The 23,650-nt window shown below is 35.6% G+C and overlaps 1 protein-coding gene across 8 annotated transcripts in view; it reads left to right on the top strand.

Annotated features, from left to right (window-relative positions):
* Dtnb (dystrobrevin beta) overlaps positions 1 to 23,650 on the top strand; it is a 340,951-nt gene that overhangs the window by 87,482 nt on the left and 229,819 nt on the right. For all 8 annotated transcript variants that reach the window (XR_002024739.2, XM_010604850.3, XM_010604848.3 and 5 more), the window contains 2 exons: positions 1,087 to 1,167; positions 16,783 to 16,996. Coding sequence is in view for 7 of the 8 variants with exons in the window: in XM_010604850.3 (XP_010603152.2) it covers positions 1,087 to 1,167; positions 16,783 to 16,996 (295 nt within the window). In the remaining variant the exon portion in view is untranslated. The remainder of the gene's footprint in view (positions 1 to 1,086; positions 1,168 to 16,782; positions 16,997 to 23,650) is intronic.

Below are 23,650 nucleotides of genomic sequence, written 5' to 3'. Positions count from 1 at the left end.
GAGGTCATATCTACGTGGGTTTGATTACAGAAACTAATATAGTATTCTCTAAATAATGAAAAAGGAATAAGATAAAACTATAAGAGCGAGAAGCAATTTAAATGTGTTCGGGGACCATTTTCATCTCCAGAATTAAGGATTATTTTGATGTTACATCATTGCCTTTTCTCTTTTACTTTCCTTTTTAGTTTTATGTTAGGATTCCCTATTTTTGATGTTCATGCAGAGATTTCTTTAACTGAAATACCGAATAGTTTCTTTGGTGTGAAAAACTATAATAGTACACAGGATCCTAATGAGACAATTAATAATGTGAAATAGTAAGTAAAGGGCTAAAGGTGTAAGGAAAGTGGGAAGGGTGGGGGAAGGGTAATAAGGGAGAGGAAAAAAATATGAGAAACTGAAAAAATGGAAATAAAGTGTTTGTAAATGGGGAGGGGAGGAGGGGGTGAAGGGAGGGCAGGGACAAGGGGAAAAATGCGAATCAAGACCTATTATGTGAAGGTACAGAATCCCAATGATGAATGTAATTGTATTGTATACCTAGATTGTACCAATAACCTCAATAAAAAGAAAAAAAAAGAAATCTATATTAGAGGAGCATAAAACACTGTGGTGGAGATAATGCTGTGGAAGGGAACCTCATTGTACTGATAAGGAAGGACATTGAGATTGAGAAGAAATATACAGCACAGCCACAGTCATGTTCTATTCTATGGCCAGGCTAAGGCTGGAATTTAGCATTTTAGACTTTAGGTTTGGGTCTTTCCTACTCTACCTATTTCCTGATCTCTTGGTCATTCACTCAGTTACCTATGCTTGCCATGTATTATAAACAAGTGACTTGGGACATGAGTGTTCGTGCCATCAGAGTTTTCTTAGCCCAGTAGATGTGATGATAATAGGCAAAGCTGTTGGCAGAGTCCTGTGTATAGTGGGCCCCAGAAGGTGCTTCCTGACCCTTCCTTTTTCCAGTTTGGTTTTTATCAGAGGGCCTACTTGACTGTTGAATAGGGAACCACACTTCCTAGCATATAGAAATTAAATGGCAAATCCAATTGAAAATTTTTATTTGCCCTTTTTCAGGTGCTCAGAATTTTGATGTCATCCGACTCTCAACTTACAGAACAGCTTGCAAATTACGATTTGTACAAAAACGATGCAATCGTAAGTCATTTCTTTTCATTTCTGTGATGGCAGTTTTTAGGCCTCTTACTATTATAAAATAAAATATTTCAATCTCATTTATGTCACATTCTTATGTTAATTGAATTTTTTGGTTTCAATTATTTATTCAGATATAAACTTTATAATGGAAAGAATTTGTCATTTTAATCCCTTATCCTTAAAATTTTAACAAATTCAGTAATACAACTTGTTTTGAGACAGGCATGATGTTAATGTTAAGTGGGAGAATTGATTTTTTTCCTTGTTATATTAATGAAATGTTTTATACAAAATTAATATAATTAGTTTCTGGCAGAAAAGAAAATATGTCTTGATAAAGACATTTTAAGAATTTATTTTCTTGATTAAATTTAATACAACATAAATCAACCTTTTCTAACAGTAATTGCTATCATATGGATTATGACCTAGTATGTGTGTATGTACACATATGTAGTAATTTCCACAAAGATGAACTCACTTATGTCATAATTATAATGCTTTTCTTTTTTTTTTTTCATTAAGTTTATTGGTACATTTAAGGTAATAAATACAGTTACATTCATCATTGGGATCTTGTACCTTAACATGATGTATCTTGGTTCTTATTTTTTCCCCATTCCCCTGCCCGCCCTTCACCCCCTTTATCCTTCCCTATTTACAAAGACTTTGTTTCTATTTTTTCCTTTTTTCTTTTCCCTTATTTCCTTTCCCCAGCCATTCCCACTTCCCTTTCTCCTTTAGACATTTTCTTCCTATTTCACACCATCAGTTAATATTTGAACCTTATTTACACTTTTAATTTTTCACAACAGAGAAACTATTCAGTATTTACTCAAGCGTGTCCTATTTATTTCACTTGAGTATGGCCTCATTGTGCATCCATTTAGCTGTAAGTGTCTCTAGTTTCTCATTTTTTATGGCTGAGTAGTACTCCATTTTATAGAAAAACCGCATCTTCTTTATCCAGTCTCCAGTTGATGAGAAGTTAGGCTGTTTCCAAGTTTTAGCTATTACGAACTGTGCCACTGTAAACATGGGTACGCATATATTGCTATGGTATGGTTCTTTCAATTCTTTTGGGAAAATACCTAACACAAGGATAGCTGGGTCAAATGGGACCTTTAATCCTAGTTTTTTGAGATATTTCCGTATTGATTTCAACATTGGTTGCATCAGTCTGCACTCCCACCAACAATGGAGAAGGGTTAAGGGTTCCTTTCTCCTCACAGCCCTGCCAACATTTTGTTATTGGTTGATTTTTTTTTTTTTTTATACTGGGGATTTATACCAGGTCCTTGCTGCTTGCAAGGCAGGTGGCGGAACCACTGAGCTAAATCCCTGGGCCTTGGTTGATTTCTTGATAGCAGCCATTCTTTCTGAGGCAAGGTGGAATCTCAGTGTTGTTTTCATCTGCATCTCTTGAATGACCAGTAATGTAGAACATTTTTTCATGTATTTATTTGCTGCTTTTCCTTTTTTGTCTGAGAAATGTCTGTTCATTTCAGATGCCTATTTTTGAATCGGGTCTTTATATTTGGGGAAGTCTGATTTTTTTTTTTGAATTCTTTATATGTTCTAGATAGTAGTCCTTTATCTGAGGAGCAGCTGGTAAAATTTTTTTCCTACATTGTAGGTTGTCTTTTAGCTTTGCTGGTGGTTTCTCTTGCACTGCAGAAGCTTTTTTTTTTTTTTTTTTTTTTTTTCCTGGGGATGGAACTTGGGCCCTTGTGCTTGCAAGTCAGGTGGCGGAACTACTGAGAAGCTTTTTAATAGGATGAGATCTTAGTTGTTGATTCTTCATGTAAGTTCCTGTGCTACTGAGTATTTGTTCATAGTCTTTTCCTATGCCAGTGTCTTTGAGAGTTCTATCTAATTCATCTTCCAGCAAGTTTAGTCTTTCTGTTTTGATATTTAGATCTTTAATCCACTTGGATTTTAGTTTAGCGCATAGTGAAAGATAGGGGGGTCTAGTTTTAATCTTTGGCAAGTTGAAAGCCAGTTTTTCAAACACCATTTATTAAAGAGGCTGTCTTTCCTCTGTTGAGGATGGTTGGCTCCTTTGTCAAAGTAGAGGTAGCTGAGTATGTCTAGAGTTGTTTCTGCATCTTCTAATCTATTCCATTGATCCTTGGTTCTCTTCTTTGCCAGTACCATGCTGTTTTTATCACAGTGGCTTTGCAGTATAGTTTCAAGTTGGGGATTGTGATACCCTCTGTCCTGTGTCTGTTGCCTAGAATGACTTTTACTATTCTAGGTCTCTTCTGGTTCCAAATGAATTTTTGGATTATTTTCTCAAGTTCTGTGAAATATACTGTTCAGATTTCAGTTGAGATTGCATTAAATCTGTGTAGCAGTTTTGGAAGTATGGCTATTTTCACTATATTGCTTCTTCCTATCCAGGAGCAAGGGATATCTTTCCATTTTCTGATATCCTCTTTATCTCTTCTTTCAGAGTGCTGTAGTTTTCAGTGTAGAGGTCTTTTATCTCCTTCATTAGACTGATTCCTAAATATTTCTTTTTTGGGGGGATCCTATTGTGACAGGAATTGTTTCCCTCATTTCTCTCTCAGTGAGTCTGTTATTTGTGTAGAAGAAGGCTATTGATTTTTAAAAACAAGTTTTGGGGTTTTTCTTTGTGGGGGCGGTACCGGGGATTGAACTTGGGCCCTTGCACTGGTGAGGCATGAGGCAAAACCTCTAAGCCAAATTCCCTGTTCCTTGGCTCTTGATTTTTGAGTGTTGACCTTGTATCCAGGTACTCTACTGAATCTGTCACTTAGGTTTAGAAGTCTTTTGGCAGAGTTTTTTGGGTCATCTATGTAGAGTATCATATCAGCAAATAATGACAGTTTAACTTCTTCTTTTCCTACTTTTATTCCTTTTATTTCTTTCTCTTGTCTAGTTGCTGTGCCTGTTTCTAGAACTATGTTGAACAGGAGTAGTGATAGTGGACATCCTTGTCTTGTTCCTGATTTTAGCATGAAGGTTTTCAGTTTTTGACCATTTAGTATGATGTTGGCTGTTGTTTTTTCATAGATAGCCTTTATCAAGTTGAGATAAAGACCATCTATTCCAATGTTCTGCAGGGTTTCTTTCATCATGAATGGGTGTTGAATTTGTCAAATGCTTTTTGCATCTATTGAGATGATCATATGGTTTTTGCCCTTGACTTTGTTAATATAGTGTGTTACATCTATTGATTTATGTATTTTGAACCATCCTTGCATCCGTGGGATAAATCCAACTTGGTCAGGGTATATAATATTTTGATGACCCCCTCTGTATTCTCTTTGTCAGTATCTTATTGAGGATTTTTGCATGTATGTTTATTAGGGAGATTGGTCTGTAGTTCTCATTTTTGGTTGGATCTTTCCCTGGTTTTGGAATCAAAGTAACACTTGTTTCCATGAATGAATTTTGAAGTATTGTTTCCCTTTCAATTTCATTGAAGAATTTAAAGAGTAGTGACAGTAGTGCTTCTCTGAGTGTCTTGTAGAACCAGGGATTTAGCTCAGTGGTGCTGCTGCCTGCCTTGGAAGCACCAAGTCCTGAGTTCAATCCCTAGTATAACAGCAACAAAAAAAATGTCTTGTAGAATTTAGCAGTAAAGCCATCAGGACCGGGGCTTTTCTTTGTTGGTAATGTTTTAATTACATTTTCAATTTCACTGAATGTAATTGGAGTGTCTAGACTTTTTATATCTTCTTCATTCAACTTTGGAAACCCATATTTATGTAGGAAATTCATATGTCCATTTTTCATTTTACTAGAGTACAGGTTTTCGAAGTAGGTATTTATGATCCTCTGGATTTCTGCTGGATCTGTTGTGACTTCACCTTTTTCATTCTGAATGGCATGAATTTGAGCCTTTTCTTTCCTTTTTTTGATAAATCTTCAATTTGTTGATTTTTTTATTGTTCTCTTAATCTCCATATCATTAATTTGTGCTCATCTTTATAATTTCCTCCTTTGTACAAGCTTTCAGTTTGTCTTGTTCTTCTTTTTCTAGGAGCTAAAGATTAAACATTAGGTTGTTTATTTGAGCTCGATCTGTTTTCCTATACAGGCATTTACTGCTATGAATTTCCCTTGTAGAACTGCTTTCATTGTGTCCCATAGATTCTGCTATGTTGTATTGGCATTATCATTTAATTGTAGGCACTGTTTAATTTCTTCTGTGAACCATGGGTTGTTCAGCAGGGTGTTACTCAATTTCCATGTGTTTGTGAAATTCTTGTGGTTTTTTATGCTATTGATCTCTAGTTTAATTGCATTATGATCTGATAATATACAGGGGATAACTTCAGTTCCTTTGCAGTTACTTAAGCATGTTGTATGAGCTAGCATGTGATCTATTTCAGAGAATGACCTGTGTGCAGTGGAAAAGAATGTATATTTTGATTTTGTGGGATGGAACACTCTGTAGACATCTACTAAGTCCATTTGTTCAAAGGCTTGGTTCAGTTATGTTATTTCGTTGTTGATTTTTTTGTCTAGATGATCTGTCTGTTTATGACAGTGGAGTATTGAGGTTCCCCCCTATAATTGTATTAGTGCTTATTTCACTTTTCATATCCATTAATATTTGTTTTGTATAGTTGGGGGCATTAGTATTTGGTGCATATATATTTATGATTGTCATCTCTTCCTTTTATTGTTCCCTTTACAAGGATATAGTGGCCTTCTTTCTCTCTCTTAGTTTTGGTTTGAAATCTACTTTGTCTGTAAATAAGACAGCTACCCCTGCTTTTTTCTGGGCTTCTGTCATATAGAGAACTGTTTTCCATCCTATTACTCTCAGTCTATGAGTTTCTTTGTGAATTAAGTGGGTTTCTTGTATACAGACTATTGTTGGATCTTGTTTCTTGACCCATTCTGCCAGTCTATTTCTTTTGATTGGTGAATTGAGACCATTAAAATTGTGGTTATAATGGATTGACTTTTCATTGTCATGTTACTTTCCTGTTGTTGGCTCTTTTATTTTTTATCCCCCACCTTTTGATTTCTTCCCTTGCCTGGTGTATTTGCTCTGTTGGGCCTTTTGGAGTTGTGACCTTCATTATTTTTTTCCATGATATTGTTTAGAATTGTTTGGAAGGCTAGTTTGGTGTTCATGAAATTTCTCAAGTGTTCTTTTTCATGGAAGTATCTGGTTTCCCCATCATTTTTGAAAGATTGTTTTGCAGGATACATCAGTCTAAGTTGGTTGTTTTCTCTTAGGGCTTGAAATACCTCACTCCAGGCTTTCCTTGACTTGAGGGTTTGTATTGAAAAGTCTGCTGTGATTCTGATGGGCTATCCTTTGCATGTGATTTGTTTCTTTTCTCTTACTGCTTGCAGTATTTTGTTCTTCTGTTGGGTTTCTGGGATCTTGATTATTATATGTCTAGGTGTAGATTTTTTTTTTGATTTTGGCTAGTTGGGGTTCTATATACCTCAATTACCTGAATGTCAAATTCTTCCCCTCTGTTTGGGAAGTTTTCTGTCATTAATTCTGTGAACGGTTTTTTATGTCATTTGTACTTTCTCCTGCTATTTCATGGATTCCTATCAGTCTTATATTATTCTTGTTCTCATTGTCTAGGAGCTGCTGGATCGATTTCTCATGATCCCTTACTGTTTTTAAGAGCTATCTCTTCTCATGGTCACTGACTGCAATCCTATCTTCTGTATCTGATATTTTATCTTCACATTCACTCATTGTGCTGTGAATGCTTTCAATAGAGTTTTTAATCTTCTGGATATTTTTTGAATCTGTTTCATGGATTCCATTTCTTTGCTATGTTATTCATTTATGGTTTTCATTTCTTTCCTATGCTGGGCATTCGTGATTTCCATCATGGTCCTGAGTTCATTTATTTATTTTTTAATCTGTTTCTTTTCTGGAGTTCCTAATCATGTCTTTCATTCTGCTTACCACCTCTGGATATCTGAAAAATTATTTCTGTTTTAAATTTTTAGTGCCTCATTCATCTGTTTTTTTATTACCTGTTCGGGGTGTCCAGATGGTTGACTGTCAGATGTTTCCACCTCATTTCCCCCAGAATTTACGTTTGGTGAGCTGGAAGTCTGTGTTTGTGACTTGTTTAAATGTCTTCTCATTTCTGTTTTTGTTGTTGGTAATGTCCTTGGTTTAATTCCTGGCTTAATATTTCGATCTTCCAGATATAGCTGGTCTTTAGATTTTGGGTTTCTAATTGCTCTGAGACATTCTCATTTTCATAATACCAGGAGGGATAGACAACTGATTAGATCAATCGTAGCATCTTAACCCAAGCAATACAATCAGCAACAACAGTAGCATCATACACAGTTTAGAAAATGACAATTTGTGGTAGTTATTAATTTATCACTTTTCACCACGTGAATTAAATCAAAATTGAGGACCAGCCCAAAATATGTTCATAGTGAATAAACTCTTCGATATAGCAATTTTAGCCTTTGAGGTGAGGTGGGCATTTGGAAGGAGTTGGGGATGGAGTGATAGATAGAATAGGGAAAGGTTAGAAGTGAGGCCAGATGACACAGGAAGATCACACAAACTCTAGGAAGCTGTTAAAGAAAAGAGAAGACAGAACACAATATACACAAGAACAGAACAAACTAACAGCAATAGGGAGGTAGAAACTAATCACTTTTTTTTAAAACAAATGACAATCAAGAGAAGGAAAAAGAGAGGAAAAGAAAAAGAAATAAAGAAATTGGAAGTGGGACAAGAACAGGAACAAAAGGGAGAGAAATGAAGAACAAGGTGGGAGAGAGAAAAGAAAAAAGTGAATAAAAAGGAAAAAATTTTGAGAAAAGAGAAAGAAATTTTTAAAATGATTAAAGATAAAGAGAAAACTATTACTTTGAAAATAAAAAATGGGGCAGGGATTTAGCTCCATGGTTCCACTGCCTGCCTCGCAAGCAGAAGATCTTGAGTTCAATCCCTGGCATCCAAAAAAAAAAAAAAAAAAAAGAGGGCCTCCTTCAGGGTATGCCTCTGCTGACACTATAGACTGTGTGGGCAGGAGTGTGCAGATAAGTTAATTGTTCTCAGTAAGCCCCAGCAGCTGTCCCCTGAGGTTCAGGCTGATTTTTGGCTGCAAGGACCAGGTTGAGATAACCAATCTCCTGCTGGGTTGAACTCTGCAAGGTTGTACTACAGGTTTCAGCTGCCCTTCCCCTGAAGATAGTCCAGGTTTCAATGGGTGGGGCTCTTCCTTCCAACTTACCAAGTACAGTGGTCTGGTGTGCCTTTATTGCAGAGATTTTCTTTACTTTTCCAGTGGGCTTCAATTTCCATCTAGGAGCCTCAGGACCTCTTTCTATTGTTGGCAGGTTTGGGGTGGTGGTGGTGGTGGTGGTGGTGGTGGTGCATCCAGGGACTTTGTTGGCACCCCAGAGCTGTGTTGGTGTTTGTGCAGCTGGGCTCCTCCGCTGCTCTGCGCCGAAGGGGTGGGCTCACTGGATGGTTGCATGCTGTTTATAATGCTTTTCTTGTATGGGTGTTTATGTACACTCCTGTAAGTGAGAATCTATAATGGAAAGAACATTATGAATTGAAAGACCTAAGAATTGAAAACTTCAATTTTATTGTTTTTGTTGGTACCAGGGATTGAACTTGGATCCTTGCGCTTGCAAGGCAGGCCACTGAACCACTGAGCTAAATCCCCGGTGATTTTAGACTGAGTTTTGCCATTTATTATACATAAATGACTTGGGCAGGTCACATTACATTTGATAATTTCTACCACTTACAAATCCTAGCTTGAAGTTCTCTCCAAGAGTTTGTCCTGTCATCTTATATTAAAGTCACAATTCTTTCTTCAGTGATTTCTCAAAGTGTTGTTTTTCATATTATGGGATGTGACCCATTAATGTGTCATGAAATCATTTTGGTGGTTGTAGCCATAATTTAAAGTGTGTGATGCAAAAGATAGAAAGAAAATAAAAAATACTAGAATGCAGCATATGCTAGTAGAGAAAAATGTTTTCTGAAACTTTTGTCTTATATATCTAGATATGTATGTGTGATGATTTAAATACGTTTCTATGGATTGTAGCCAAAACATTGGGAAACCACAGTGTTAATAACTCACTTTTAAAATTCGTCTATGTCAGGAGTATTGAGAGCCTAAACTAGATTAGTGGTGTTAATGATGTAAAGTAAAACTTGCATTGTTCTGAAGTTTTATTTCGTTACCCACATATGATTCTACAATACCTTGAAATTTTGGGGGTGCCTGCACAATGAGTAGGAGTTAACCATCAATTTTGTCTATATGTATGTTTCATTGTTCTACACTGTTCATTAAAAAGGTCATTCTTATTCTTCACTGTAAGTGAATCCTCTCACATTCATTAGGAAAAACGTGTAAGAGTGTTTATAACAGTATCCATATGTCAGAACATCTGTTCATGACCCTCTTGTTTTTCATAGGCCAGTGTTGTGGCTTATATCTAGATGTAATCCTCATGCAGTCTAGGTGGGGTTTTTCAGAGGTGGCTGGATCTAGAATGTGTGATGCTGGGATTAAGGGTGTGATGCTGGCATCAAGGATGTATAATTACTAAATTAGTCCACTGATTGATTTGGCATAGTTCTGAGTGTAGATAATGGAAAGGCGCCCCCCTGGGTGTGAGTGCTACCTGCCCTGAGGGAGTGTAGCTTGGAGCGAATATAAGGGACAGAAAGAGGCTGCTTTTGTTGCTGCTGCTTCTTTGCTACTTCACTGCTTTCCTGCCTTCTGCCTGCCATGAACTGTTTCTCTGCCATTCCTCCTGTCTGCCTTGGCACCTCCCTGTGGAGCCAGCCAACTATGAATTGAACCCTCTACATACTGTGAGCTGATATAAACCTTTACTCCTTTAACTATGGGTATTGAGTATTTTGTCTCAACAATGAGAAAAGTAATTAAGATAGTCAGTCTGTCCTTGTACCAGCACCACACCATTCTAACAGCCATTGTTATAGTTTTGTATATATGTAAAATACATATATGTAAGTACAGTATATATGTAAGTACAGTATGTTTTTTATGGGTGTGTATAAGTCATCTTGAGGTAAGGTGGAATAAGTTTTCCTGTTTTGTTCCAGTTTCTAAAAAAAAATCTGGGACATTTGTGGCCTTTTCACTTTTTAAATATAAAGTTTAGAATCTATCAGTTGCAACTGGAAATGAAATAAAACGAAGTCTGCTGGGATTTCTTTTTTCAATAATAATTCACATACAATGTACTTTACTTCTTTAATGTATAGTCCTTCTGGGATTTTGATTGGGACTGCTTGAATCTGTAGATCAAATTAAGGAGAACCCAATATTGAAATTTCTTCCTGGTACCCATGGTGTATCAATCCTCCATTTGTTTGGGTCTTTAATTTCTGCCAATTATATTTTATAGTGATGTTGTACATCCCGCACTGAATTTATTCCTAGGTCTTTGTGAATTGGGATACTATTGTGAGTATTGTTTTAAATTTCCATTGTATATTACTGAAATATAAGATATAAAATGATTTATATTTTGGCTTTTCATCTAGCAATTTTTCTGAATCCACGTACTAATTTTAGTAACTTTTCTGCCACATACTTATACTTTTTTGTGTGCACGGTTTTGCCATTTCTGATTAATTACCATTATATTTATTTCTAATACTTTCATTATACTTACTTCTAATGCTGATTATTACTTTATCTTGCATATTTATATTGGTTAGATGTCAAATACAGTAGAAATGGTGATAGTGCCTATCTTTATCTCATTCCTGATATCAGAGCAAAGACTCTCAGCATTTCCCTTTGAAGTGATGTTTGCTGCAGGATCTTTGCAGAGACATACCCTTAGCCAGATTAAGTTCCTAGAAGGGTATTTCTTCATTTCTAAAGCTAGTTTATTTTAAAAATTGTCTTTTTGGTAACGACTTCTTAGTTTCATTTTGATTGCATGGTTCATATGAGTTTAGTCCTTTGAAATTTGTTGATATTTATTTAATAGCCCAGGATATGATCAGTTTTTATTTTGTTTGCAAGGGATAGAACCCAGGTTTTCACACATGCTAGGCAAGTGCTCTACCCCTGGGCACCAGCCCTGGTCCATGATCAGTTTTTACATACATTGTTTTTATTCTTTTTTTTTTGGTACCGGGGATTGAACTTGGGTCCTTTCGCTTGCAAGGCAGGTGGTAGAACCACTGAGCTAAATCCCCGGCCCCATCCTTTTTATTCTTGAAAAGTAAATCATTCTCTAGTCTTGGAGAGCTCTCTTCAATAAAAGGCCTATTCATTTCTTTTTATGACTGAATGACACTCTTTTCCATGTTTTTTGTTTGTTTATCCATTCATCATTGATGGATATTTGGATTTTTCTGTTTTTTTTTTTTTTTTTTTTTTTTTTTTTTTTTTTCTCTTCTTTTCTTGTAGTGGTACTAGGAATTGAATGTAGGGCCTCCTGCATGCTAGGCAAGCGCACTACTATCCCCATCCCTTTTTATTTTATTTTGAGGAGGATTCTCCCTGTCTTGGCCATGCTGGGCTCAAACTTCTGATCCTCCTGCCTTAGACTCCTGAGTAACTGGGATTATAGTTACAGTCTACCACACTCAGCTCTACATTTTGATTTTTATGAATAATTTGGTTGAACAATATGACAATTTCAGATTCCTCAAATATTCACCAACAATTGATATTTTCTGTATAAAAATGATAAGATAGGGCTGGGAATTTGGCTCAGTGGTTCTGCTGCTTGCCTCACAAGCACAAGGACCCGAGTTTGATACCCAGTACCCCCCCACCAAAAACCCAAAATGATAAGATTATCATAGTGTGTTCTGAAATGGTATATCATTATACAGTACTTTCATTTAGCATTTACCTAATGACTAATAGTATTGAGCATGTTTTCATGTGTTTGTTGGCTATCTGTATATCTTCTATGTACATCTTTATAATTATCCATTTAAGTTATTTGCCCATTTTTAAATTGGATATTTGTCTTTTTTCTTCAGTTGTAAGAATTCTTATATTTTCTGGATCTTTTATTGATGCATGGTTTGCAAATACTATCTTCCATTCTTTTGGTTACCTTTTTACTTTCTTGCTGTTATCTTTTGAAGCATGAATTTAAATTTGAATACAATTAGTTGTATTTGTTTTTTCTTTGATTGCTTCTGCTTAAGGTATCTGGTTCCTGACTCTTGAGAGTAGGGCATTGGTAGGGGAGAGAGGAAGGCAGTGGTACCCATTGTAGAAGTTTCATTTTATCCCTACCATATTGTGGAGCATGTTTATTGTGAAAAGGTGATGAACTTTGCCAAATACTTTTTCTGTGTTTACTGAGATGATGATGTGGTTTTCCAGCCACTCTTTTGTTTTAAATAAAGTTATATCAGCTTTCTTTGGAATAGAATTTGCAGTATTCTGCTTCTTTTGTTGGTTGAATTCATGTGTCGTTCTAGCTCTTGCTCTTTCAAGGATATGTCTCTTTTCTGTCTTTCTGCTTAAGTAATATTTTTTTTCTGAGCTGCTAATGAGTGACTGAAGATGATATTTTTATGGGTCATTGAGAATTTTAAGTTGTTTCCAAGGGAACAATAAATCCTAGTACCTAACTAACATGTCATTGGACATGAGATTTAAAACAAAAATGAACTTCTTAATGGAAAAAAGAAGCAAAAGATGAATTGTTTTTGGCTTAAAATGTTCAGGGCTATAAGTGTTTCATAAAGCATATTAATATTTTACGTAATGCAATTGTATTCTCTTTAGGCTGTAGAGAGTAAAATTTGAGTTGTAAATGTTGCTGAAATTGCTATGCTACAGTAATAAAGTTAGGTGACTCAAGATGATATAGAAAGTTATTAAGGTGAAGGTCTTGTGAGTTGCTCTTGTTTTTTAAAAACTTTTTTTGTTAACTATAATGAGTACTTACATGTATTTTTTTCTTTTTATTGAGTTTACTGGTACAATCTAGGTATACAATACAGTTGCATTCATTATTGGGATCCTGTACCTTTACATGATAGGTCTTGATTCTCATTTTTTCCCCTTGTCTCTGCCTTCCCTTCACCCCCTCTTCCCCTCCCCATTTACAAACACTTCATTTCCATTTTTTCAATTTCTCATATTTTTTTCCTCTCCCTTATTACCTTTCCCCCACCCTTCCCACTTTCCCTACACCTTTAGCCCTTTACTTCCTATTTCACATTATTAATTATCTCATTAGGATCCTGTGTACTATTATAGTGTTTCACACCAGAGAAACTATTTGGCATTTCAGTTAAAGAAATCTCTGTATGAACATTAAAAATAGAGAATCCTAAAATAAAACTAAAAAGGAAAGTAAAAGAGAAAAGGCAATGATATAAGATTAAAATAATCCTTAATTTTGAAGATGAAAATGGTCCCTGAACATATTTAAATTGCTTCTTGCTCTTGTAGTCTTATCTTATTCTTTTTTTATTATGTAGAGAATACTTTATTAGTTTCTGTAATCAAACCCACGTAGATATGATCTTACATATTTAATACAGTGTATTACCCCTGTACAAAGGGAAAAAAAATAAATAAAAATTAAAAAAATTAACATTTCTAGACCAGTATGGCTGTCCATTTCTGTACAATGCCAACTCAACACAGCAAATTGGGATAACTTTTTCCAAAGTTGACAGCACAGTTAAAGTTTCCAAAAATTCAAATTATATATATGTATATGTATAGTTATATTTATATAAAAAGACCAATAATAACAGTATGTTATGCATCAATAGCAGCAACAGCTTCTCCAGGTTCTGCAGTCATCTGAACAAAATTATAGACATTCAGCACATTCCATTAAAAAAACAACAAAAAAACAAAGAAAAGAATAATATCCAGATAACAGCAAGGTTCTGTTGCTGTTGTGGTACCTGGCACCATTTTTTTAATTAGCATTTTAGTCATCATCTGGAAAGAGAACATTCTAGAGTAATATCTTTAAAAATAGCTCTGATAAAGCACAGTCACTATTATGTATCATAAAGCAGGTATAAGATATTTTACGTTCATAGAGGTTTGATACAGTACCGTCCTACATCAGTAATACTGGAATCAGTTTTGGGTTGAAATTTGCTTTGTCTGCCAATAAGATTGCTACCCCTGGTTTTTTCTGGGCTCCTGTCACATGGAGAATTGTTTTCCATCCTTTCACTTTCAGTCTATGTTCTTCTTTTTGCACTAGGTGTGTTTCTTGTATACAACATATTGTTGGATTTTGCTTCTTATCCATTTTGCCAGTCTATTTCTCTTGATCGGTGAGTTGAAGCCATTGACATTGATGGTTATAACTGATATGTACTGACTTATTATTGACATGTTATTGGCCTTTTGTTGACTCTTTACTTTTTCACCTTCTCCTTTTAGTTTCTTGCCTTGCCTATTTGATTTGCTCTGTTGGGCCTCATGATGTTGTTGCCTTCATTGTCTTTTTCTAGGATCTTGTTTAGAATTGCTTGTAGTGCTGGTTTGGTATTCATGTAGTTTCTCAGGTGTTCTTTGTTGTGGAAGTATCTTATTTCCCCATCCATTTTGAAAGAGAGTTTTGCAGGATACATCAGTCTAGGTTGGAGGTTGTTCTCTTTTAGTACTTGAAATATCTCACTCCAGGTTCTCCTTGTCCTAAGGGTTTGTGTTGAAAAGTCTGCTGTGATTCTGATGGGCTTTCCTTTGTATGTGATTTGTTTCTTTTCTCTTACTGCTTGCAGTATTTTGTTCTTCTTTTGGGTTTCTGGGATCTTGATTATTATATGTCTAGGTGTAGATTTTTGTTTTTTGATTTTGGCTAGTTGGGGTTCTATATACCTCAGTTACCTGAATGTCAAATTCTTCCCCTCTGTTTGGGAAGTTTTCTGTCATTAATTCTGTGAACAGCTTTTTAAAGTCATTTGTACTTTCTCCTGCTGCTTCATGTATTCCTATCAGTCTTATGTTAGTCTTCTTTGCCTCATCTAGGAGTTGTTGGATTGATTTCTCATGATCCCCTACTGTTTTTAAGAGACCTCTCTTTTCATGGTCACTGACTGCAATCTTATCTTCTATATCTGAGAGTCTGTCTTCGCATTCTTTTATTCTTTTGGGTACACTTTCGATGGAGTGTTTAATCTCCTGGATATCTGTTTGAATCTGTTTTATGGATTCCATTTCTTTCCTATGTTGGGCGTTTATTTTTTCCATTTCTTTCTTATGCTGGGCCTTCATGGCTTCTGTTGTGGTCCTGAGCTCATCTATTTTTTGTCAGTTTCTGCTCTAGAGTTGAATCACAACTTTCATTTTGCTCACCATCTCTATGGTTATCTGGGAAATTATTTCTGTTTTGAATTTTTCTAGAGCCTGATTGATCTGTTTTGTTACTTCCTGTGCTTTGAGTTCAGGGTGTCCTGGTGGTTCACTATCGGCCTTTTCATCCTCATTTGCCCTACTGTTTGCAATTGGTGAACTGGAAGTCTGTCTTTGTGTCTTGCTTAAGTGTTTTCTCATTTTTACTTTTGTTGTTGGGCTGTCCTTGGTTTAATCTCTGGATTATCACCCAAATTTTCCTGATATAGTTGCGCCCTAGCTTCTGGGTCTCTTAACGACCCACAGACATTCTCATCTTCATAACATCAGAGAAAACAGCTCATCCAATCAACCACAATCCTTTATCCCTACTGATACAAACAGCAACACATTATGATCAAGCACAACTTGGAAACTGACCACCTGTGGTAGTCACTAGTCTATCACCCTTAAACCATTTGAATTAAATTGAAATCAAGAAGCAGTCCAGAACATGTCTGCAGTGAACAAACTTTTCAATATAGTATATTTACCATTTAATGGCTCAGACAGAGCGAGGATGCAAGACCCCTGATCTCAGTTAGCTGATGGCGGAACCCCACGACGCAGACTGACCTCGGGCTGCAAGGCCCAGATTGAGTTCCCCAACCTTCTGAACAGTTGAATTCCACACCGTTCTACTACAGGTTTCCCAGCCCTTTCTTTAAAGATGTTCAAAGTTGGGAGCTCAGAAAATACCCTTTATGACCACCTCTGCCTCTGCAGAGTGGGTCCAAAGGCTGGCACAATCAGGAGTTCTGAGAGTGTGCAGGGGGTGGGGTAGGGTAAGGGGAGTTATGGGGGTTCAGGGTGCCCGCTCGGCTATCCAGGCTACCTTCCTGGCACTGGAGCAATGGCGTCTCCCGGCGGGAGAAGGCGTCAAGTATTTACATGTATTGCATGGGTCACTTTTTACAAAAATTGAAATGTCAGTTGCTTGGATATAAAGTCTGTAGGTTATCAGTTCTGATCTGTGGTGGCACTTTGATGTCATCTGGATTGACATTCTCTATTCTGCCACACAATATTGCTCATTGTTGCTAAAGAGTTTTTCTTTTTAATCTTAGAAACTAGTTGATAAAATTAAAATGTCCAATTGTTTTTTGTTTTGTTTTGTTTTGTTTTGTTTTTTATACTGGGGATTGAACTTGGGTCCTTGTGTTTGTGAAGCAGGCGGCGGAACCACTGAGCTAAATCCCCAGCCCTGAAGTATCTAATTGTGATGGTGGTGCTATACTTTAAAATTGTTGAAAAAAAGTTTTTTTTTTTTATGCTTTAGTTCATCTTGTTGATATCTGGAACATGATTGAAGCTTTCCGAGACAATGGCCTTAATACACTGGACCATTCCACCGAGATCAGTGTGTCCCGCCTTGAAACTGTCATCTCATCCATCTACTATCAGTTGAATAAGCGCCTTCCTTCTACTCACCAAATCAGTGTGGAACAGTCTATCAGCCTCCTCCTCAACTTTATGATTGCTGCATATGACAGGTACGTACATTATAAGCTTAGTTTATGTTACCAATGCCTCTTCATCATTTTCTTCCATGCTGCCCTGCCAAGGGCTGTCAAGTTAGAGTCATGGCTAAAAGGGAAATTATTCAGTATAAGTCCCTGCTGAGATTAGTCGGCAGTGACCGACTGTCTGAGGGTGTCATGTATGACGTTCTTTAACAATATAAAGAATTGCAACGCTTGGGGAACATTGTTTGGTAAAATTTTAGGTACTTTAATATGGCTGTTCTATCTCCAGTGAAACATATCTAAGTTGTGGATGAGATTATGAAGTTTTCTAGTTGACTTTAATACTAATTTTTTAAAACTAACATAAAACAACCTTGTTTTCTCTTTATATATGTCTAGGAACCTATTTTAAACTTTTCAATGAAAAACATTGTTAGACCGTACAATAAGAGAAATGTTTAAATGTATCTCAAAATGGAAATGTTTTCCTATATTTGTACTCATAGAGAATTAAATTAGAGTTATTAAAAAAAGAATCAAACAATAAATCATAAAGGATAGAAGCAAGGAGGTTAATGGTAATATTCCAAGAACCAACAATTCATGTTTCTGATCCTTGCTCTTCTATTGGTTGTTTGATTTTGTTGAATTAATTCTCTGTGCTTCATTTTTTTCTCTATGTAGACTTATTTCAAATTCATACATTTGTGAAATGTTATTAGTTATACTTTATGGTGATTAGGATTCCAAATTAGTAATAAAATCATGGACGTGTCAAAGCCAAATCACAATTTAGGCACCCACTAAAGTTACTACATGTCTAAGTTTTCAAATTAGATACAATATCCATATAATAGAAAATTATATAAAGGAAAGTTGAATTTTAAAAAAAGTTTACAGGAGAATCTTTAAAATAAGAGTATTCTAGAATCCTAATACTGTGTTTTTGGGTTTTTTTTTTTATTGTTTTTTGTTTTTTTTTGGTACCAGGGATTGAACTTGGGTCCTTGCGCTTGTAAGGCAGGCCACCGAACTGCTGAGCTAAATCCCCGGCCCCCTAATGCTGTTTTTTTTTTTTAAAAAAAAATAGATCTGTGAATCCATAAAGTTAATTTACATTGTCTAAGGACTAACTTTTTTGATTTAAAACCCTTGTAAAGTTTTTATCATGTAGTAAGCAGCATCTTATCATGACACTGACCTACTGAATAATTAGTGCACAGGTCACACAACAGAAATTAATTTAAAAGGTAGAAAAAAGTTAGAAATAAAAAATGATTACCTAAAAATGATAAGCGGGGATTAAGAACTTCAGTTCTATAGTTATATCACAAAAATTAAGTATTATGATATCTTAATCTGTTTGGATTGCTGTAAGAAAATACCATAAAATAAAAGAAGTGTAGTTCTCAGAGTTCTGGAGGCTAGAAGACCAAGGTCAGGGAAGATTCTGTGTCTAGTGAGGTCCTCCTCTTTGGCTTATTGATACTTAGCTGCATCTTCATGTGCTAGGAGGGACAAAAGTTTTCTTTGGGGACTGTCTTATATGGGGACTAATTCCATTCATGATGGTCTACCCTCATGACCTAAGTACCTTCCAAAGTCTCCTCCTACTACTACCAACACCTTGTGGCTTAGGATGTAACATATAAATTTTGAGGGGGAAAAATATTCAAAACATGGCAAGCTAAGGAATGGAGGGTAAAGAAGGATGAAGAGGTACTAAAAGAGTGGGAAAACCAAAGATAGAGAAAGTACATAGATAACCTAGGACCTATTCAGAGCAAACAAGACATGTACAGAAAGAGATAAAGAGAAAGGATAATTGAATAGTCAATCAGTGGAAGACAGGTGAGTAGAAGAGCTACACTAAAAAGGGCTAACAAATGCATAAAGAGATGCAGGAGTTGAGAAAGTAGGGAATGTAGTATATCTGTGGGGAGCTTGTTTATTTTCAAGTTGACACAACTTTGAGCATGGCTATCAGAATCTATTATTACATCTTAACTAACCCTGAAATCTGTACATGCCAAGAACTTATTTTACTCCCTAGATATTTAAAATTGGCTAGAAAAAGGGAAGGATCTGGTTATTGAAATTTTAGTTTTGAAAATAAAAATATTTTGAAAAACAATTTTTTTGTTGCTAAATACTTCAAATATTAGTCTTTATTGAATGGATGATACATAACAGGTTGAAGAATCCCTTTGATACACAGATTACTTAGTTATTTCTTTTAATTTAGTTTTTCAGGCTTTGTATCTCATAATTCCTAGGTTAAATTTTAAATGCAAAAATGATTTAATCTTAAATTCCTTTACCTCCAAATTTAGTCTTTTTTTTTGCCAAATGATTTCTGATTAGTGTAATAGATTATGTGACCCTAAACTACAGTTTGCAACAAATGGAACCTAAGACTTTCTTCCATAAATGAATATTTTCTGAAGATTTAATTTCTTTCTTTCTTTTTTTTTTTTTTCCTTTTTTTTCTTTTTTTGGTACTGGGCATTGAACCTCAGGACATTGTGCTTGGAAAGCAGGCACAGTGCCACTGAGCTAAATCCCTGGCCCAAGATTTCATTTCTTTAATGCTGAGAGTTTTAAGTGCTTTGCATTTTGACAGTTGAAAGCAGAAATGTACAGAGGCCATTTACAAGTTTCTGTGTGTAGGGCCTTCGTGAAAAACCATAAGGAGTGGTAAAAACATTGACACCCTCATTCTTATCCGGTCTCCTCACTACTGCACTGCTAATGTCCTGTGGTCGGGTTGTATGACATCCTTGGGCTTCATCCTTGGGCTCACAAAAAAAACTTCTAGTGACTACTTAAGTGCTTCCTCTTTCATGCTTAGGTAGGGGGAGAGAGCTGAATTTTCTCAACATTAAAAAAAAAAAAAAATTGCCTGGCCAGGGATTTAGTTCAGTGGTTCTGCCACCTGCCTCACAAGCAGAAGATCCCAAACTTTCTTCTAGAACTGTGCACTAAGGCCAGGTATTCATAGGTGTTATGTGTTATAGCTCAGACTAATCAGGATGTGTGCCCCAAAGCAGAGCATGGTTTATTCTTACTCTGATCACACGCTGCCGCATGGTGGGAGATGCTTAGGTCAAACATGGGGGAAATAGCTCTGTTCTCTTTTGTCCCATCCCACTGACCTGCACCTAACTCTGGTGATGCTATCCTAATTTGTGTTATCATTTCCTGAAAATGCTGTTTTTTCACATGTATAGATATGAAGAATGGTTTTATTTGTTTGTTTCTTTATGCTGGAATCAAATTTAGGCCTCACATGTGCTAAGCAAGCAGTCTGCCACTCAGCTACACCCCCCAACCTGAGTATTGTTTAGTTTTAATTATTTTTGTTAATTATACAAAGTTATCACACTGTATGTACTATTATGTGATTTACTTTTTTCTCCTATTTAATATATTTTAAAGTTAAATTCATATTGCATGTAGTTAGAGTTCATTTTCATATTGTATATTCGTCTGTTACTATACTATTTTGGCTTTTTCCATGCTTGAAATATTCTTACATGTGTCCAAGTATTTCTTTTGATCTTATTTTGGGATTTGTTGAGTTCAGTTCAGCTTTAAAATATAATATCAAATTATTTTTCTGAATTATACCAGTGGATATCATATCCTTTTGATACATATTTTATAGCCTTAGAATTTTTAGGCTTATTATTATTATTATTATTTTGGTACCGGGATCGAACTTGGGTCCTTGTGCTTGCGAGGCAGCAGCGGAACCACTGAGCTAAATCCCCAGCCCTTAGGCTTTTTAGATTTTTAAAAAATGATATCCCATTATTGTCATGATTTGCATTTTCTCGATTACTTATATGTTTACATGTACTTATGTGTTTGTTGGCCCTACATCCTTCTTCTGTGAAATGCCTTTTAGTGACTTTTGTCCATTATTTTAGTATGGTGTTTTGTCTTTTTATATTGATTTGTTGGAGTTCTTCAGCTATACTTCAGATGTCCCTTGGTTGTGTTGCGCTTCTCTTTCCCCATTTGTAGCTTGACTTCTTTTTCTTTTTTAAAATATATTTTTATTGGTGCATATTAATTTTGCAAAATACTGGGTTCCAAAGTAGTGTTCTCATAATGCATATAACATATTTTAATCACATTTATCCCCCCATTTACTTTCCCTTACGCTTCCTCCTGTTCTCTTATTCCTTTCTGCTTGTCTGATAGTAGACTTTCTACTTTTATGCCACTTATTTTTTGGATTCAGTATAGTAAGAAAAATATGTGATACTTGTCTTTCTGAGCCTACTTATTTTACCTGATGTCATCTCCATTTCTTTCAGTTTTCACACAGTGCACCCTTGACTTGCAAACTGTTTATTCCCGAGGGTAACTAAAGTTGAACAACAATAGAAGTTGTAATTTTGTTCTTTATGGCTGAATAACTCCATTGTATATATACACCACAGTTTCTTTATCCATTCATTTGTTGATGTGCAGCTAGACTTGTTCCATATCTTGGCTATTATGAATTTATACTTCTTTTGAGAACTGTCTGCTCAATTCATTTGCCTATTTATTTATTTATTTGGGTTTTTTGAGACAGGGTCCCCCTGTGTAGTTCAGAGTGGTCTCGAACTTGCAGCCATCCTCTTACCTCAGCTTCCAGAGTGCTGGAATTATAGGCATTGGCCACTACAACTAGCATTACCCATTTATTGATAGGGCTATTAGTTTTCTTGGTGTTTTGTTTGTTTGTTTGTTTGCTTTGTACCAGTGATTGAACTCGAGACCTTGAGCTTGTGAAGCAGGCAGCGGAACCACTGAGCTAAATCCCTGGCCTTCCTTGGTGTTTTCTTTAGTTCTTTCTATATTCTAGATATCAATCCTCTGTCAGAAGAGTAGCTGGTAAACATTTTCTCTCATTCTGTAAGTGGGCCTCACTGAGTTGGTTGTTTCCTTTGTGGTGTTAAAACTTTTTAATTGGATGCAGTCTCATTTGTTGATTCTTGATTATTTCATCTGTTATTTGAGTTTTATTCAGAAAGTCTTCACCTTTCATTATAACTTCACATATCTCTCTTTTTCTATACAGCACATTCAGTTTCAGGTCTTATAGATAGATCTTTTGATTCATTTGGAACTGATTTTTGTTCAAGGGGAGAGACAGGGATGTAGTTTCAGTCTTTACATATCTGACTGTCCAGTTTTACCAACACCATCTGTTAAAGAGGCTGTCTTTCCATCAGTGTATATTTTGCCCCTTTTATCAACAATCAGATGACTGTAGTTGTGCATTTGTTTCTGTGCCCTCTATTCTTTTTAATTGGTCTACATGTCTGTTTCTGTGCCAGTATCATGATGTTTTTGTTACCATGACTCGGTAGTACAATTTGAAATCAGCTGTTGTGATGCCTCCAGCCTTACTATGCTTGCTTAGTATTTTTTTTTTTTAGCAATTTTAGTTTTGTTTTGTTTTTCCATATAAATTACAGGGTTTTCCAGTTTTGAGAATAATATCATTGGAATTTTGATGGGGAATCATTAAATATGTAGATTGCTTTTGGTAATGTGGCTATTTTAATAATATCAATTCTGCCAATCCATGGGCATGGATTATAGTGTCTTTTAAAATTTCTTCATTTTTTTGTAATTTTTTATTGTAGGAGGTATTTTACCTCCTTGGTTAGGTTGATTCCTAAGTTATGTTTTTAGTGATTGTGAATGGAATTGTTTTCCTTATTTCTTTTCTTTTTCAGCTAGGTTATTATTGGTGTATAGAAAAGTTACTGCTTTTTTTTTTTTTTTTTTTTTTTTTTTTTTTTTTTTTTTTTTTTTTTTTTTTTTTTTTTTTTTTTTTTTTTTTTTTTGCACCAGGGATCAGAACTTGGGATCTTGCACTTGTGAGGCAGGCAGCAGAACTGCTGAGTTAAATCCCCAGCCCTGTCTTGTCTTTTTCTTAGAACAGGTTTTGTTTGTTTTTGAGACAGTACCTTGTTGTGTAGTCCAGGCTGGCCTTGAACTAACTATGTAGCCCAGGTTGGCATTGAACTTGTGGCAGTCCTCCTGCCTCATTCTTCTGAGTGCTGGATTACAGGTATGCACCACCATGCTTAGTTTTAGAATAGTTTTTAATAAACCTATTTCAAATATATACAAAGAATATTAAAATAAAACTCAAAGTACTAATCGCTCAGCTTGAATAAGTATCACTACTTGGTGAGTCTTACTTCACCTTTATCTCTGGGCTCTCCATCTTCCTCTGACATCTTCTTCCTTCCATGGCTCTCTTGATAGAAATCTCAGTAGTCATAACGTTTCATATATATAAATATTCTAGTGCATACACATCTCTAAAATATCACACTCATTTAAAAAGTGCCACCACATTATCATTATCTCACTTAGAAATAATATTCAGCAATATTTGAAAATTTCTGGGGTTCAAACTCCCGACCTTGCACTTGTGAGGCAACACCACTGAGCTAAATCCCCGGCCCAACCTTTACTTTTTTAGTGTTTCGTTTGATTTGAGATCCAAATTATGCCCATGCATTGTGATTGCCTGTTATTCCCTTAAGATTATTTTCATCTGTTGGTTTTCCCTTTATCTCTCTGTATGAGCGGTGGCAAACCCATGGTAAATGTGTTGTTTTCTTTTAGGTTTTTTTTTTGTTTTTTTTTTTTTTTAGACAGGGT

The sequence above is a fragment of the Fukomys damarensis genome, unplaced genomic scaffold (assembly GCF_012274545.1).
Source record: "Fukomys damarensis isolate Sample0158 unplaced genomic scaffold, DMR_v1.0_HiC HiC_scaffold_2, whole genome shotgun sequence".
Lineage (NCBI taxonomy): Eukaryota > Metazoa > Chordata > Mammalia > Rodentia > Bathyergidae > Fukomys > Fukomys damarensis.
The sequence above is the reverse complement of the archived record's forward strand: the minus strand, read 5'-3'. Positions and strand labels throughout refer to the sequence as shown.